At 45.0% G+C, this 18377-nt stretch overlaps 1 protein-coding gene across 1 annotated transcript in view; it reads right to left on the minus strand.

The window, feature by feature from the left end:
- LOC143927370 (disks large homolog 2) overlaps positions 1-18377 on the minus strand; it is a 1494912-nt gene that overhangs the window by 884883 nt on the left and 591652 nt on the right. Inside the window, exon 3 of the mRNA XM_077451406.1 lies at positions 14797-14880. Coding sequence (XP_077307532.1) covers positions 14797-14880 — 84 coding nt within the window. The remainder of the gene's footprint in view (positions 1-14796; positions 14881-18377) is intronic.

Raw genomic sequence — 18377 nt, forward strand, 5'->3', positions numbered from 1 at the left:
TAAGTTTGCCAGTTTTTTTGGGGGTAAATTGGGGGCCTCGGCTTATATTCGGGTCGGCCTATACTCGAGTATATACGGTATATATATATATTAATTGAGTAGGGGACTATTTACAAGAACATTTCTAGGATTTTAAAGAGAGTTGGCAATTTAGGTTCCAGAAAACAAACTTTCCTCTCGAAAATTAACTTCCCTCCCAAGGTACATCATATGACATCATGGACTTTGAGCGGGGATATCTGAATGATGCCTGATTCTGTGCACCGTAAAAACAAACATAGTGGCAGTTCAGCTGCTTAATCATTCGTACAATTACGTCCCCTCCCGCCACCCTCTGGTGCTTCTGCAGGCTCGCCTGTGCAATCAGCGAGCCAGAAAATGAATCGGTCGCTACAGAAGTTTACCATAGAGATTTCTGGTGACCATATGGTCCCCAGTCATCTCTATGACCCTCGGAGGTCGGCAGAAGTAAATAATGCCGAGGATGCGGCTGGAAAGGCCAAGAGATTTTTTTTTTAATCTCAACCTTTCCAGACTGAAGGAGAGATGTGGGGTCTTATTAACCCCACATCTCTCCATAAAGAGGACCTGTCATGCAGTATTCCTATTACAAAGGATGTTTACATTCCTTGTAATAGGAATAAAAATGATCAAATTTCTATGTCCGCCAGGTGCACGCGATTGTGTCACGGAGCTGCAGAATGGGGAGATGCTGATGTACCCATGCTGATGTACCCATGCTGATGTACCCATGCTGATGATGAAGGGTGGCACAGTGGTGTAGTGGGTAGCACTCTCGCCTAGCAGTAAATAGGGTCGCTGGTTCGAATCCCAACCACGACATGACCTGCCTGGAGTTTGCATGTTCTCCCTGTGCTTGCGTGGGCTTCCTGCACTCCAAAGACATGCAGGTAGGTTAATTGGCTTCTGTCCAAAATGTGTGCAATGTACAGGGATAGGGACAATTGTAGACACTCCCTCAGGAGGGACTGGTGTCTTTATTCAACCTTATTAACTATTTAACTATGTAAACACAGCATCTCCCCATTCTGCCCAGTGACAGGACACTGATCGTCTGCTCCCTTTCTTCGGTGTCATGTCACTGCTAGCCCACCCCCCCACAGTTAGAATCACTCCCCAGGACAAACTTAACCCCTCCCCCACCCCCTAGTGGTTAACCCCTTCACTGCCAGTGACATTTTTACAGTACTCAATGCAATTTTATAGCACCGATCGCTGTATTAATGCCAATGGTCTCAAAAATGTGTCAAAATTGTCCGATGTGTCCACCATAATGTCGCAGTCACGATAAAAAGTATTAATAAAAATGCCATAAACCTATCCCCTATTTTGTAGACCCTATAACTTTTGCGCAAACCAATCAATAAGCGCTTATTGAGATTTTTTTTTACCAAAAATATGTCGAAGAATACGTATCGGCCTAAACTGAGGAAAAAAAATGTTTTATATCTTTTTGAGGAATATTTATTATAGCAAAAGGTACGAATGCGTTTTTTTCAAAATTGTTTTTTTTTTTATTTATAGCGCAAAAAATAAAAACCGCAGAGGTGATCAAATACCAACAAAAGAAAGCTCTACTTGTGGGAAAAAAGGATGTCAATTTTGTTTGGGAGCCATGCCGCATGACCGCGCAATTGTCAGTAAAAGTGATGCAGTGCCGAATTGCAAAAAATGCTCTGGTCTTTGGCCAGCAAAATGGTCCGGGGCTTAAGTGGTTAAAGGCGCAATTTTTGCACAGGAAGTTCAGTCCTATCTCCATTTAGAGAAAGTCAAGAGCATACATTACTTTCCAGGGAGCATTGCCCAAAGTCTGCCTGTGATGTGAAACTTTCCTGAAACACCAACCCTGTCGACTGATTGTGTACTGTCCATAACTATTATTATTATTATACAGGATTTTTATACCACCAACAGGGAGACAGTAGTTACAATACAATAAAATACAAGAGGGTTAAAGGGCCCTGCTCATAAGAGCTTACAATCAAATACAGGTAAGTACAAGTTCGGCAAAGACCTTGTAATCTTCCAAAAATTCAAACAGGTTGGGTGTTCATTTCCAGGCTTCAATGTATTTACTCAAAAGTCTTTCTTAATTGAAAACGGGCTTAGGGAAGCATTGTCTGATGGTTTCGTACTGTACTTTGTACTCCAGCAAAGTCAATTGCATTGTATTCAACAAGTCCTATTAGATGAAACAGTACTGTTGCCAAGTAAGTGTTTTAATTCAGAAAAAAAATTATGTTTTGCTTTAACCACTTCAGCCCCAGAAGGATTTACCCCCTTCATGACCAGGTCATATTTTGCAATACGGCACTGCGTTACTTTAAATGACAACTGCACGACGTTGTACCCAAACAAAATCGGCGTCCTTTTTTTCCCACAAATAGAGCTTTCTTTTGGTGGTATTTGATCACCTCTGCGTTTTTTTATTTTTTGTGCTATAAGCAAAAAAATTTTTTTTTTTTTTAAAAAGGCAACAAAAGAAAATACTTTTTGTTTTCTGCTATAAAACATATCCAATAAAAACATGTAAAAAAATCTAATTTCTTCATCAATTTAGGCCAATACGTATTCTGCTACTTATTCTTGGTAAAAAAAAATCCCAATTAGCATATATTGATTGGACTGCACAACAGTTATCGCATCTACCAACTATGGGATAGATTTAGGGATTTTTTTATTTTTTTATTTTTTTACTAGTAATGGCAGCGATCAGCAATTTTTTGCGGGACTGCGACATTGGGGTGGACAAATCTGACACTAAGTGACACATTTTGGGGATCAGTGACACTAATACAGTGATCAGTGCTAAAAAAAAAATGCACTGTTATTGTATAAATGACACTGGCAGGGAAGGGGTTAACATCAGGGGCCATGAAAGGGTTAAATGTGTTCCCTGTGAGTGCTTTCTAACTGTGTGGGGGATGGATGCACTTGACAAATAGAGAGATCTGTGTTCCTGATTAGTAGGGACACAAGATCTCTCTCTTTGTCTGTAACAGAACGACGGTCTGCCTTGTTTACAAACGCAGACTGCCGTTCTGTCATTACCCTGAATGATAGCATGTGGTCGGCGGCCACCGTGGCTGCCGGGCTAACTGATTAGCTCCCATTGCGTCCAATCACAGCGGGAGAGGGTCGCCGGTGGCGCACATGCCCCTGACTAGGGAGTGTGGACAACGTACAGGTACATTGTTTCGCACAGCCGCAGTATATGTGCAGTGGGAGGTCCAGAACTGGTTAAAGACCAGCTCTAACCAAAACTGTTTTTTGGAGGGGGGGGGGGGTGTGGAAAAGGGAAGGGTTAGAACACTTGTCAGTCTTTTATTGCCATCTGTGTCTTATTGAATAGATTTCCCCTCATTTCCTCTTAGGACAGGAAGTGATGAGAATAATCCCCAAAAGAGACACAAACATTTTTTTTAAATGATTCTGCCTTCTCTATTTCCCCTCATGGTGTTAACAAGCCCTTAAAGTGGATATAAACCCGATTCATGAAATTTGAGCTTCCAAAGCATTAGAGGGATCTCATTGTTAAAAGGTATCAGTCAGGAGAAGGGTACAGAAGAATTTCCAAGGCATTAGATATACCATGGAACAGAGTGAAGACAGTCCTCATTAAGTGGAGAAAATATGGCACAACAGTGACATTACCAAGAACTGGACGTCCCTCCAAAATTGATGAAAAGACAAGAAGAAAACTGGTCAGGGAGGCTGCCAGGAGACCTACAGCAACATTAAAGGAGCTGTAGGAATATCTGGCAAGTTTGGTACATGTGACAACAATCTCCCGTATTTTTCATATAATTGGGCTATGGGGTAGAGTGGCAAGACGGAAGACTTTTCTTATGAAGAAAAACATCCAAACCCGGCTAAATTTAGCAAAAACACATCTGAAGTCTCCCAAAAGCATGTGGGGAAATGTGTTATGGTCTGTTGAAACCAAGGTTGAACTTTTTGGCCATAATTCCAAAAGATATGTTTGGCGCAAAAACAACACTGCACCATCACCAAAATAACACCATACCCACCGTGAAGCCTGGGGGTGGCAGCATCATGATTTGGGGTGGTTTTTATTCAGCTGGAACAGGGTACTTAGTCAAGGTAATCAAGGTAGAGGGGATTTTGAAGTTCCAAATACCAGTCAATATTGGCACAAAACCTTCAGACTTATGCTAGAAAGCTGAACATGAAGAGTGACTTCATCTTTCAGCATGACAACGACCCAAGGCATACATCCAAATAAACAAAGGAATGGCTTCACCGGAAGATTAAAGTTCTGGAATGGCCCAGCCAAGACCTGAATCTTATTGAAAATCTGTGTGGTGACCTGAAGAGGGCTTTGCACAGCAGATACCCTCACAATCTGACAGATTTGGAGTGTTTTTGCAAAGAAGAGTGGGCAAATATTGCAAAGTCAAGATGTGCCATGATGTGCCATGCTGATAGACTCATACCCAAAAATACTGAGTGCTGTAATAAAATCAAAAGGTGCTTCAACAAAGTATTAGTCCAAGGGTGTGCACACTTATGCAACCACATTATTTGAGTTTTTTATTTATACTCCCCCCCCCCCCCCCCACTAAAAGACTTCAGTTTGTTGTTCAACTGAGTTGTACAGTTTATAGGTCACATTAAAGAAAAAGTTCTGAAATTATTTATCTTTGTCCCTTTTTTTTATACACCACAGAAACCTGACATTTTAACAGGGGTGTGTAGATGTTTTATATCCGCTGTATATCTGAAATGTTTCCTTATCTCTCTTCAAAGCACTGGGTTCCGTGCCTTTCACCTGCTTCATTCTTCTGTTATCAACATGATAACTTCTGACAAGTTCTCTGTCAACTGTGATAAAAACAGCCTACATTTTATGTCGAGGAAGGTTGATATAAATAGATTTTCAGAGAGCTGAGCTATTCACAGAACAGCTCTGCAAGTCTCTACCTATGTGGAGAGGGGGTGTGTGCCCTTTTTCCAACCAGCTGCCTTGGCTGTATGCCCAGACTTCACTTCTAGTGCTGAGCAGGAAGAGAAAATCTATAACAGGATGTGAACTATCTAAAGGATATATAAAGATGAAGACAGCAGATATACTTGTAAAAATGGGATTTTTATATACAGCTTACCTGTAAAATCCTTTTCTTGAGAGTACATCACGGGACACAGGAGCTTCATTACATAGTGGGTTATATAGGCACCTCTGGTGATTGGACACTGGTTGACCCCAATTAAGGAGAATTCCTCCCCTATATAACCCCTCCCATCTGGGAGGCACCTCAGTTTTGTAGCAAAGCAATAAGAAACCACGTAAAAACCCAAGAGGGGCGGGAGCCCTGTGTCCCGTGATGTACTCTCAAGAAAAGGATTTTACAGGTAAGCTGTATATAAAAATCCAATTTTCTTGATCATACATCACGGGACACAGGAGCTTCATTACATAGTGGGATGTCCCATAGCAATGCTCAGATTGAGGGGAGGGAGACACAGATCATAAATATAGACCGCCAGGGACCGGAGGACCTAAACTGCAGCCTGCAGTACACTGCGCCCGAAGGCGATATCCTCTTGCCCTCTGACATCCACCTGATAGAATCTGGTGAATGTATGGACTGATGACCAAGTCGCAGCCTTACAGATCTGAGCCAGGGAGGCCTGGTGATGCACTGCCCAAGAAGCACTAACAGCCCTAGTAGAGTGCGCTTTCACCCGAAAAGGAGGAATCTTCCCCTTTAAACCATAAGCCTGAGAAATAACTTGTCTGATCCACCTTGAGAGAGTGGATTTTGACGCCGCCTGGCCCTTTCTAGGGCCTTCCGGCAGAATAAATAAACAATCAGTTTTCCTTATCTGAGAAGTTGCTTGAAGATAAATACTGATTGCTCTAACCACATCCAAAGTGTGTAAAGATTCTTCCTCTGTGGACTGTGGGTCCGGAAAAAAGGATGGTAGGATTACATCCTGATTCAAATGGAAACCCGAAACCACCTTAGGTAGAAAGGACCTGTTGGGACGCATGACCACCTGGTCCTTATGGATAATTAAATACGGCTCCTTACTGGAAAGAGCTGCCAACTCTGATACTCTTCTAGCCGCAGATATGGCTACTAAGAAGACCAGCTTTTTAGTCAGGAGAACTAAAGAAGCCAGATGCAAAGGTTCAAATGGTTGCCCCTGTAAGGCCGAGAGAACCAAATTCAGATCCCATGGGCATACCGGAGGTTTAACTGGCGGTTTTGTCCGCATAGCCCCCTGGATAAAAGCCCGTACTAGGGAATGTGATGCAAGCGGCTTTTTAAAAAAATACTGACAGGGCCGAAATCTGCACTTTGATAGTGCTTATGGCCAAATTCATTTCTAGGCCTGACTGGAGAAAAGCCAAGATTCTGTTAATGAAATACTTTCTAGGATGCCATTTCCTGAGTTCACACCAGGAAACATATGTCCTCCAGATCTTGTAATAAATAAGCCTGGAGGCCGGCTTTCTGGCATTGACCAGAGTAGAAAGGACTGGCCCCGAAAGGCCACGGTCTCTCAGAATGTGGGTCTCAGCAGCCAAACCGTCAAATTCAGACTGCGTAAAGCAGGATGGTAGATTGGACCCTGTGAGAGCAGATCTGGCCGGAGAGGGAGGGTCCATGGCCTGCCTACTGCCAACTTCATGATTTCTGTGTACCATGGTCGCCTGGGCCAAGCCGAGGCCACCAAAAGGAACAACTTCGTCTCCCTCTTGACTCTTCCCAGGAACCGCGACAGAAGCGGGCTCGGGGGGGAAGGCATAGATCAGGTTGTACTGATCCCAGGGAACTGTCAGAGCATCTGACCCCTGAGCAAGTGCATCTCTTGTCCTTGATACAAACTTGTCCAGCTTCCTGTTGAACCTGGATGCAAACAGATCTACGTCTGGAGTACCCCACTTGTGACATATGTTCTGAAACACGTCGGGGTGCAGAGCCCATTCTTCTGGGCACAACTGCTGGCGGCTGAGAAAATCCGTCTGCCAATTCTCCACTCCTGGGATGAAGACTGCAGAAAGACACGGAACATGCTTTTCTGCCCAGACAAGTATGCGATTCACCTCTTTTTGGGCCACCAGACTTCTGGTACCGCCCTGGTGATTGATATAAGCCACTGTGGTGGCATTGTCGGACTGAACCCGAACCGGGAAACCTCGCAGTCTGTAAGACCACTCTATGAGTGCCATGTAAACTGCCCGGATCTCCAAGATATTTATGGGCAGTAGACTCTCGGTCGCAGACCATTTCCCCTGCGAGCACGTCTCCTCCAATACAGCTCCCCAGCCTGTCAGGCTGGCATCTGTTGAGATAATCTTCCATGGGAGAGGAAGAAAAGTTTTGCCCTTCAGCAAATTCTTGGTTTGTAACCACCAGACAAGACTCTCTTTCCTGGGGATAGACGCATAGGAAGATCCAGAGATTGGGGCTTCCTGTTCCAAGCCGCAAGGATGCATCCTTGCAGAGGCCTTGAGTGGAACTGGGCGAATGGGACGGCCTCGAAAGAGGCGACCATCTTCCCTAACAGTCTCATGCACAACTGAATGGAGGAAGATCTTCTGCCCAGAATCAGGCGCACCAGATCCCCAATGGCCAAGGCTTTAGCCTTGGAAGAAACACCCTGCCCTGAGCGGTGTCGATGATCATACCTAGGTATTCCAACCTGGTAGTCGGTTGTAGGGACGACTTTTCTAGGTTTATGATCCAACCTAGGCGTTCTAGGTGTTCTAGCGTTTTGGTGACGCTGTGACTTAGGAACGATGCAGTTTTCTCCATGAGAAGCAAGTCGTCTAGATAAGCCATGACGGCTATGCCCTGAGCTCTTAAGATTGCTAAGAGAGGGTCCAGAATCTTCGTGAAGACTTGAGGGGCTGTAGCAAGCCCGAACGGCAAGGCCACAATTTGAAAATGGCGCCGCTCTACCGCGAACCTTAGAAATTTTTGGAGTGCGGGAAAAATTGGCACATGGAGATATGCATCCTTGATATCTATTGATGCCATGAATTCTCCCCCTTGCAGGGAGGAGACCACAGTGTGGATTGACTGCATTCGGAAGGACCGGATGTGTAAAAACCGGTTCAGATCCTTCAGATCCAGGATAGGTCTGACACTTCCATTTGGTTTTGGAACGGTGAAGAGATTTGAGTAAAACCCCGAACCCTGATCTTTCGGGTTCACTTCTACTATCACACCCTGGGACAGTAACTGATCTAAGGCCAGAAATAGCGGTTTTTGCTTTACTGGACCCCTGGGGATCCTTGACCTTAGGAAACGAGAAGGTGGAATCTCCTGAAACTCTAGCCTGTAGCCCAGAGATATCGAAGGGATTACCCACTTGTCCTGGATCTCTTTCCGCCAGGCTCCTGCAAACTGCAGGAGCCTTCCCCCCACTCTGCCGAGCGGGGGCGCCCCTTCACAAGGAAGATCTTGGGCTTTGCTTGGAAGGCTTTCGCCCCCAAGTCTTTTCCTGCCCCTGGGCTCTGCCTTGAGCCTTTCTAGTAGAGGAGGGCTGAGAAGGCCGTCGCCACTGCTTAGAGCTTGATGCTTCGGGAGAGAGAGCACGCCTGAATGACGGACGTTGGCTCTTTTTGATTGGAAGGAGAGTAGATTTTACCCCCTGAAATATTTTGGACGAATTTATCCAATTTTTCTCCAAACAAACTTTCCCCTTTAAACGGGAACCCAATCAAATGCTTCTTGCATGACAGCTCAGCTGCCCAATTCTTTAGCCATAGGGCCCTTCGCATGTGTACCAACATGAGGGACAAACGTGATGCTTGTTGGACCGAATCCAAAATCGCATCAATCATAAAGCACAGAATATGAGGCAGTTCTGCATAATTTTCTACTTCCTCACTGGGAAGGATCCCAAGCATCTTCTTAACCCAGTGATGGCGAACCTTGGCACCCCAGATGTTTTGGAACTACATTTCCCATAATGCTCATGCACTCTGCAGTGTAGTGGAGCATCATGGGAAATGTAGTTCCAAAACATCTGGGGTGCCAAGGTTCGCCATCACTGGCTTAACCTGTTCCTTGAGGAACTGACACAACCCCACGGCTGCGACTGTAGGTTGCACCACAGCGCCAGTCATGGAAAAGGAGGCTTTTTAATAAGGTTTCCAGCTTCTTATCAGTTGGATCCTTTAAATACCTGCGCAATATCCAAAGGACAAGTCAGGTTTCATTCACGCAAGAAACAGCCGCATCAACAGATGGGACCCCCCACTTCTTGGTGAAACTTTCCTCCAGAGGATAATGAAAAGAAAACCTTTTTAGGAGGAGCAAACAGTTTATTGGGATGTCCCCAATCCTTATACAACAATTCATCCATTCAGGGATGGATTGGAAAGGAATAGGCAGTCTGTGGGGCTTTCCTGACTCCCAGGGAAGAAACAGAGGATGTAGCGACTTCAGCAGCAGGCATTCTGAATGTGGTACGCACCAATTCAGTATAATACTGCACCTGCTTTCTGAGTGCCTGGGAGGAGGGGACTATCTCCTCTTCCTCTGATTCATCCGACTGCTCATGATCCCCATCCTAAGATAGGGATCCCTCCTCATTTTCAGAAAAATCATCTGAGAGAGGAATTTCAGCAGAGGGAGGGGATCTACCCCTTTCCTTGCTATATTTCAGGGAAGCAGAAATAAAAACTCATTATTTTCTCTTCAAAACCCTCCAATGTAGCCCTAAGGGAGTATCTCAGTGACATAAACCGGGGCTGACACATTAGGAGAGGCTGCAAACCTGACAGGTGCACTGACTCGTCTTGAGAGGCTGGCTCCAGTCTTGCAGGGGGGGATGGTAACTTACAGGCACTCTTTTAGAACCCCTGGACCTAGGCGGTGATTTACCAGTGCCTTTGCTACCTCCCCCTGAAACCCTCATACGAGGAGACATAGTCCTAAGCTATAAAGCAGAGGTACTAGTACAAGTGCAATCACTGTTGTGCTTAAAGTCTCACAATATATATATATATGCTTAAACTGCACAACCTGATGCTGAGTAGGTGTCTAGGTTTGCCTGGATCCAATTCCATGTCTGCTTACTGCCCACAGCTCCTGTGTCTCCACTTACAGCCCCCTGACGCTCTGGACTTTTTACAAACTGCCGCCTGGCGCCTGTGCATTACAGCGCTGTGCACACTAACGTGCATGGCTCACAACCACACTCCCCCCTCCTCCATTAGGCCGGGAACATGCCCGGTGCATGTGCACACGCCCGCGCACGTGCACGAGGACTGCGGGATCCAGGGGGGGAAGGAGAACCCCAAACAGGGCTGCGTGGGACCCCCAAACTACATGGGACCTCTGTTTACCTTGATGTGGCAGGGACTGTAATGGAGACGTGAGTCACCTGGAGAACCAGGCTTCACTGAGCATGTGTATTGAAAGGCATGTAAGTATGCATCAGGCTGCTCTTGCTCCCTCTAGTGGTGGAAACCAGGTAAGACATACAACTACTCACAATGAAGAAATCCATTCATATATTTAAATATACAGGATGACTTCCTTTACCTGTCCTCGCCGCAGGAATTGCTGAACCAGACAAATTCCAGCCTTCACCCATCACGGCGGGTATTGTTAGCCAACCTTCAGGTTTATTTGGGGCTCCTTCTCGGAAGAACCTCCCACCTGGGCCATGTAGAAAGCTCTGCCAGAAACTTTCGTGCGCTCTGTATAAACAGTACACCAAGTCTGGTTCTCCCAGAGCCCAGTCTTCCAATGGAGAGGGCTTACAGGCAAAACCTCGCTTCTTCGGCTGACGAGGCCCGGGTACCATACCATCTTGGGAGTCAAATATCAGCCCGAGGTATGGATCCGGTTTGTTGTAGCACTTCGGCCCTCGCAGGGACCTGCATAGAGCTAACGTTTTTACGTGACCATCACCATAGACACTGGTGAAAGGTGCCTCCCAGATGGGAGGGGTTATATAGGGGAGGAATTCTCCTTAATTGGGGTCAACCAGTGTCCAATCACCAGAGGTGCCTATATAACCCACTATGTAATGAAGCTCCTGTGTCCCGTGATGTATGATCAAGAAAAGTATGTAGGGAGATTTGTTTAATCTCTGTGTATCATCTGAGGCTGTTCACTTCACTGGGTATATGTGAGGGTTTACATCCACTTTAAGTATATGTATACGCAGTGGCGGCTGGTGCTCAAAATTTTTGGGGAGGCACAAACAAATTGAAAAATTCCAAAAAAAAACATCAATTGCAACCTCACTGTGCCATCAAACACAGCCACTGTGCCATCAAACACAGCCACTGTGCCTATCAATTGGAGCCACTGTAAATGTGCCCATCAAACAGTGCCACTGTGCCATCAAATGCAGCCATTGTGCCATCAAATGCAGCCACTGTGCCATCAAATGCTGCCACTGTGCCATCAAATGCTCCCAATGTGCCATCAAATGTTCCCAATGTGCCATCAAATGTTCCCACTGTGCCATCCAATGCTGCCACTGTGTCATCAAATGCTCCCACTGTTCCATCCAATGCTGCCACTGTGCCATACAATGCTGCTACTGTGATCCCCCCATCCCTGCCCGCTCGCCATCTGCCTGGCACTTACCCTGCCTCGGTGGGGCAGTGGGTGTTGGCGAGCGGTGTCTTCCATGCATCTTCTCCCCTCCATGTGTCTTCTCCTATCCTCCTCTCCTATAGTCGTCCAATAACAGCGCCTCACATTTCAGCCAATCAGGTGACCGGTAAAAGACCCGGCAACCGGATTGGCTGAGAGGCGGGTCATTGTTAGCAAAGCAAATTCCTTCGGCTTTGCTGGCAAGGAACACACAGCGTTGCACCAGCTTCTCACTTTTTTGGAAGCCTATTAGAGCTTACGGCTCTAATCAGGTGCTTCCAAAAAACACCCCCCGCCACTGTAATTCAGGTGACCGAAAAGGGGCTGGACACTTGAATAGGGGGTGTCAGCAGCAACCATAGATAGATTCATGCAATGCATGAATCTATCTATGGGGATTAGAGAGTGACAGGAGAGGTGGGGTGGCGCTCCTGTGCCCTTTTGGACGCACCACCACTGTGTATACTCAAAATGTGTATTGTTTTGTATAAAGAAGGAAAGGGTAGAACCCCTTACATGTGTAGCACTGACCCCAGAAGGAGCAGCTGATTATTTTTGGGCTTACCGTTACCTTCTTCACCTCGTGTGCGTCTAGGGGTTTCCCAAGGTAGATGGCCCAATGAACTGCAGAGACTGACACTTGATCCACTTTAGGGACTTTTATTTGCAAAAAAAAACGTTGAACAGAACAGTCTCTCAGTAGGGAATAGAGGCTATGGGTAGAAAAGCTCACGTACTCTTGGAACTGCTGACACTTGAATTTCTCTCTCTATGCAATCCGAGGAATAACCATTCGCAACTGGATATTACAGCTATCGGATAAATACCCTTTTCTGTGAATTTAGCAAATGACAGGTGATACGGATAAAACACAGACTTGGTTGTAGAACTTAGAATGAAAAGTCTCTCTTACAGACTTGGTTGTAACTGAAGGATAAAATTAGAGAACTCTCGTACGGTACCAGTATCTTCCAGCCGGTCCGGCGATACCGTACAAGTGTGGATTCACCTGGAGTCCTTTCCAGCTTAGCTTCCAGGCTCTACCTGACCTGCCAGCCTTGTGCATGGCCCTCTTCTGAAGAGTCTTGCCCTGGTTGCGTTTTCAGTTGCTGGGCCTCTCCAAAACTGAGACGGCACCGGACAACCTTGGAACCCTCCTTCCAGTTACTGCGCCTCGGGCTAGCCAGCCCCCGAGACTCGGAAACGGATGGATCCGCACCCCAGGCCATGGGGGCTGGTCAGAAGGACCAGGACCATGGAGTCAGAACATACTTCTGGACTGGAACCTCGAACCACGTGACATCCATGTCTTAAGTACCCTCTCCCAGAAGACAGCAAGAGTGACACTCCCACTGGGCGGGCTCCAAGAGAAAGTAACCTTAAAGCATCCAACCAGACTGTGTTTCCATGCCTACCAAAAGAGACAGCGCCCCCTATGGCCAGGCCGAACACCCCATAGTCCAGTCAGACTGATGCTGAGGTCAAAATTTGGAATAATAATACCCGAACCAAACTGCAGTTTAGGTGTAACTTTAAATTTGAAAAACACATAGCGCGTGCTCTTCAGGAGCCAGCACTACACATGGGATAAAAGAATGAAAATATGTAGCAGCAATAGAGTCAAAAAAGTGACATGAAAATGTCTTCAAGTTAAATCTAACAATAATACTGTATGTATAAAATATGTGGTCAGTAAACATATGCTATACCTTCACTTCAGTGCTAAATTCCAGGGAGATGCCAAAGAGACAAATGCATGCAGCTCTGTAATCATTAATATAGCATCAAAAATCTTTTTTTTTTTCAAATACTGTACATGCAAGATAAATATCTGAATTGGATTTGGTATCAGCAACTTGCAGTCCCTGTACACTACAACCCAGACTGGAAAAGGAAGAAGCCGCATAAAGCACGAGTCATTTGGGCTGCAGTACTCATGTGCTAACGGAGAACATGCTGATAGGAGAAGAGAGCTCCTTTCACTGTCCAGTCACAGGCTAGGGGAGGGACAAGACCTGTAAGTATTATTTAAAGAAGAGCCCCAGGCTCCTTCCAAAAAATGTAGCTGCTATAGCGGCTGACTTTTAATATAATATATATATATATATATATATATATATATATATATATATATATATATATATATATATATATAAGGACATTTACCATCCATCGATGTCCTCACGCGGACCGATTCTTCAATCTTCTTCAGGTGCAGGTACCGGCATAGTAAGGGATACAGGAAGTGAAGCCTTGCGGCTTCACAACCGGTTTCCTACTGAGCATGTGCAAGCCGCACTGTGCCTTGTGAGTGGTCCTGCAGTCTTCTGGGACCTGTGATACGTCCCAGAAGACTGCAGGGGAAGGAGGGGGGAGGCGAAATTCCAGCTCAGATCGCCATAGTGATCTAAGCCAGAAATGAGAGCAAGTGGCAATAGTGGTAGTGTGGGGGGGGGGGGGGTGCAAACAAGAGGAACTGCCCCTTTTGGATGGAGCTCCGCTTTAACGGCATCAGAGAAAAATCTGGTATCCTGCCCTCCCAGACAGGGCTGTACTGTGTGTCTGGGCTGTGTAAATCACAGACAAAAACACAAATCCTTTGGCAGATAAAACTGTTAGCCTATAGTAATTTATTTGTGTATTAAAGTGGTTTTAAACCCTTACAACACACTTTGACCTACAGGTAAGCCTAGATTAAGGCTTACCTGTAGGTCCAAGAAATATCTCCTAAACCTACACGGTTTAGGAGATATTTACCGAAAGACAGGCACCGCTGTCTACGGCGCATGCGCTGTAGACAGCGGCGCGCAGGCGTACTGAGCGTGCCACCGTCAACGCCGATATGCCGCGCGTGGCGGCTCCTGTGCGCATGCGCGGGAGTGACGTCATCGCGGCTTCACCGAATGACAGCGGCGGAGCGACGAGACCCACCGAGAAGATGGATGCTCCGGACTACAGGGGACAGCGGCGACATCGCTGGCTCCTGTGTCAGGTAAGTGACACATAATGGACTACTATGCGATGCATAGTAGTCCATTATGCTTTACCTTTGCAGGAAATGAAAGAGGAAGTAAACTCATCAGGGTTTACTTCCTCTTTAACTAGTTTGCCTGCAGTTCAGTTTTATCCACTACAGAAAGATGGATCAATGTGTATTATACATTATATTTTGCCTTACCGTGTTTTCATGGAATGGAGTATAGCTAACATAGGGGATGGTGTCCAAGGTGTCTGTGTTGACAATTATCGGAGCGGGGCTGGCCTAAAAGTAAAGACAAAATACAGTATGAATTTAATAATCCAAAACAATGCCTTTGAATAATTATTTACACTTTTACAGTACTTAAAGCCAATAAAATATAATATTTGTAAGATAGGAAAAAAGAAGAAAATGATAATACCAAGTTTATTTACACTTTTAATAGGCAGAATAATTCAGCTCAGTGATAAAGAGAAATAAATAATTATATTTTGATTAAGTTAAACATTTTTGGGGCTTATAAGATATTGCTAGGTTATATATATAGGTTTAGAATATTGGCATGCATTAAAAAGGGGATTAATTCCAGAGATAAAATGATAATTCTCCCGCTCTACAAGACTCTGGTCCGGCCGCACCTGGAGTATGCTGTCCAGTTCTGGGCACCAGTCCTCAGGAAGGATGTACTGGAAATGGAGCGAGCACAAAGAAGGGCAACAAAGCTAATAAAGGGTCTGGAGGATATTAGTTATGAGGAAAGGTTGTGAGCACTGAACTTATTCTCTCTGGAGAAGAGACGCTTGAGAGGGGATAGGATTTCAATATACAAATACCGTACTGGTGACCCCACAATAGGGAGAAAACTTTTTCATGGAAGGGAGTTTAACAAAACACGTGGCCACTCATTAAAATTAAAAGAAAAGAGGTTTAACCTTAAACTACGTTGAGGGTTCTTTACTGTAAGAGCGGCAAGGATGTGGAATTCCCTTCCACAGGCGGTGGTCTCAGCGGGGAGCATTGGTAGTTTCAAGAAACTATTAGATAAGCACCTGAACGACCGCAACATACAGGGATATACAATGTAATACATATAATCACACACATAGGTTGGACATGATGGACTTGTGTCTTTTTTCGACCTCCCCTACTATGTAACTATATATAATGATTTGCTTGTTAAAAAGACAGAAATATGTTGTTCAAACATACTCCTTAGAATGTCTTGTGCAATTTGCAGAGATGGTTAGTCTCCACATTAAGCAGCAAGAGTCTGGGTCACAGTTAAAGTGGTTCTAAAGGCAGAATTTTTTTTTTATCCTAATGCATTCTATGCAATAAGCTAGACAACCTTCTGTGTGCAGCAGCCCCCTCTAATACTTACCTAAGCCCCATCTCCATCCAGCAATGTTGCACGAGAGCCTCGGCTGTCCAGGACTCTCCCTCCTCATTGTCTGAGACAGCAGCGGGCGCCATTGGCTCCAGCTGCTGTCAAAGTCAGTGAGCCAATGAGGAGAGAGAGGGGGAGGGGCCGAGTCACAGCTCCATGTCTGAATGGCGGCGAGGGACCAGGGAAGAGGAGGATATGGTCTGCTCTGTGCAAAATCACAGCACAGAGCAGGTAAGTATAACATGTTTGTTATTTTTAAACCCCCAAAAAAAGACTTTAATATCACTTTAAGCAGATAACGTGTTCCAAAACAACAGAAATTAATGTCTCTTGTAGTTGCTTGTGCAAAATCTAAACTAGTTCATATTGAGTTTTTATATTTGGTCCAATCTAGCAACTGTCCAGGATTGTCTCCCGTTTTGACAAAGAAATCAGGTGCATAGTAATGTCTGAGGACCGTCACGTATGTGTTAGTCTCTCTACTTTCTAATCTTTCCTTTTACTTTGTAACTCTTCTCTTTTAAACTTTCAAAATCATTCATTGTGAGCAGAGGTTGTTGTTTTCCTTAATGCCAGACAGCTTCATACCATTGTGTTCAACTGTGCAGATTGATGTGTGTGTCCCAGTGCATCTTCTATATTACACAACACATTAGAGAGATCAATGATCCATACACAGCAGTCCCTGATCTCGAAGGAACTTACAATCTAATTTCCCTACCACACAAGCCACCATGCATATGCACACTTGAGGACTACTTTAGACACACACCAATTAAAGTAGATGTAAACCCTAACTGTTTGGCACTTTGTTTGCTAAAGCGCTGCATATCATAACCAAAAGTCTTTTTTTTTATATAATACTTATTATAAGTATTATATTTTGTATTAGTTGTTTTATCTTAGACCTACTGATCGCTTTTCAGCCACTTCCTGTCTACATTTACATAAAGCAAGACTAAACTCCCTTAATCATCAGTAACTATGTTTTATCTGGATGCTTCTAGCCTTAGTAAATAGATAGGAAGGTATATTATACCGTGCCTTGAAAAAGTATTCATACCTCTTCAATATTTTCCACATTTTGTCATGTTACAAACCAACATGAAAACTAACACTGCACATCACCCTGAACACACCATCCCCACTGTGAAACATGGTGGTGGCAGTATTAATGTTATGGGGATGCTTTTCTTCAGCAGAGACAGGGGCAGGGGTGGCTCGTCCATACGGGGGCCCTGATCCATGCGTCCGGCCCCGTAATCTACATGCGAGACGCTGGACGCATGGACCCCAATGGGGCTTTTTTTTGTTTTTTAGAAGCACGTCATTGGAGCCAAAGGCTCTAATAGGCTTCAAAAAAGTTGTGTGACAATAGCGAATTAATATTCGATATTGTCTTCCTGATTCTCCTCCCGTTCAGTCAGGAAGCTGGTCCTGAGACCCGTCACCCGATTGGCCGAGGAAGAGAAGCGATCCTGTTGGTTGTCGAGGAGGTGGAGGGAGGAGATGCAGGGGAAGCCACCGTGAAGCACCCGGAGGAAGGGCTGACCGTGACCTAGATGGGGTGAGTGTGGGGCTGGTGACCAAACAATCGGGAGGGGGTGCCGGGTGGATTGTTTACCACCCCACAAAAAATATACCACCAGCCGCCACTGGACTGGGGCGGAGGTTCACCTTCCAGCAGGACAACAACCCTAAACATACAGCCAGAGCTACAATGGAATGGTTTAGATCAATGCATATTCATGTGTTAGAATGGCCCAGTCAAAGTCCAGACCTAAATCCAATTGAGAATCTGTGGCAAGACTTGAAAATTGCTGTTCACAGACGCTCTCCATCCAATCTGACAGAGCTTGAGATGTTTTGCAAAAAAGAATGGGCAAAAATGTCCCTCTCTAGATGTGCAAAGCTGGTAGAGACATCCCCAAAAAGACTTGCAGCTGTAATTGCAGTGAAAGGCGGTTCTACAAAGTATTGACTCCGGGGGGCGCCATACAAATGTACCCCTCACACTTTTCACATATTTATTTCTAAAAAAAATGAAAATCATTTAACATTTTCCTTCTGCTTCACAATTATGAGCCACTTTGTGTTGGTCTATCACATAAAATCCCAATAAAATACATTTACATTTTTGGTTGTAACATGTGAAAAATTTCAAGGGGTGTGAATACTTTTTCAAGGCACTGTATTTACTTAGTTTACAGAAAGCTGGTGTGATGCTGCAACCCATAAAAACCACAAAGCATGTAGAAGAAAGAAAACTATCAAAGAAGACCCAAACAAATAAGTCAGCATCATCTTCTTTAGTACAATCCACCAGCAGTTACGTGATCCCACACAAAACCTACCCGGGCTGAAATGCGTCAACACTTTCTCTGTGTGGATC

Source organism: Lithobates pipiens, unplaced genomic scaffold, assembly GCF_037356315.1.
Source record: "Lithobates pipiens isolate NorthernLeopardFrog02 unplaced genomic scaffold, aLitPip1_a1.2 Scaffold_23, whole genome shotgun sequence".
In the NCBI taxonomy this organism is placed as follows: Eukaryota; Metazoa; Chordata; class Amphibia; order Anura; family Ranidae; genus Lithobates; species Lithobates pipiens.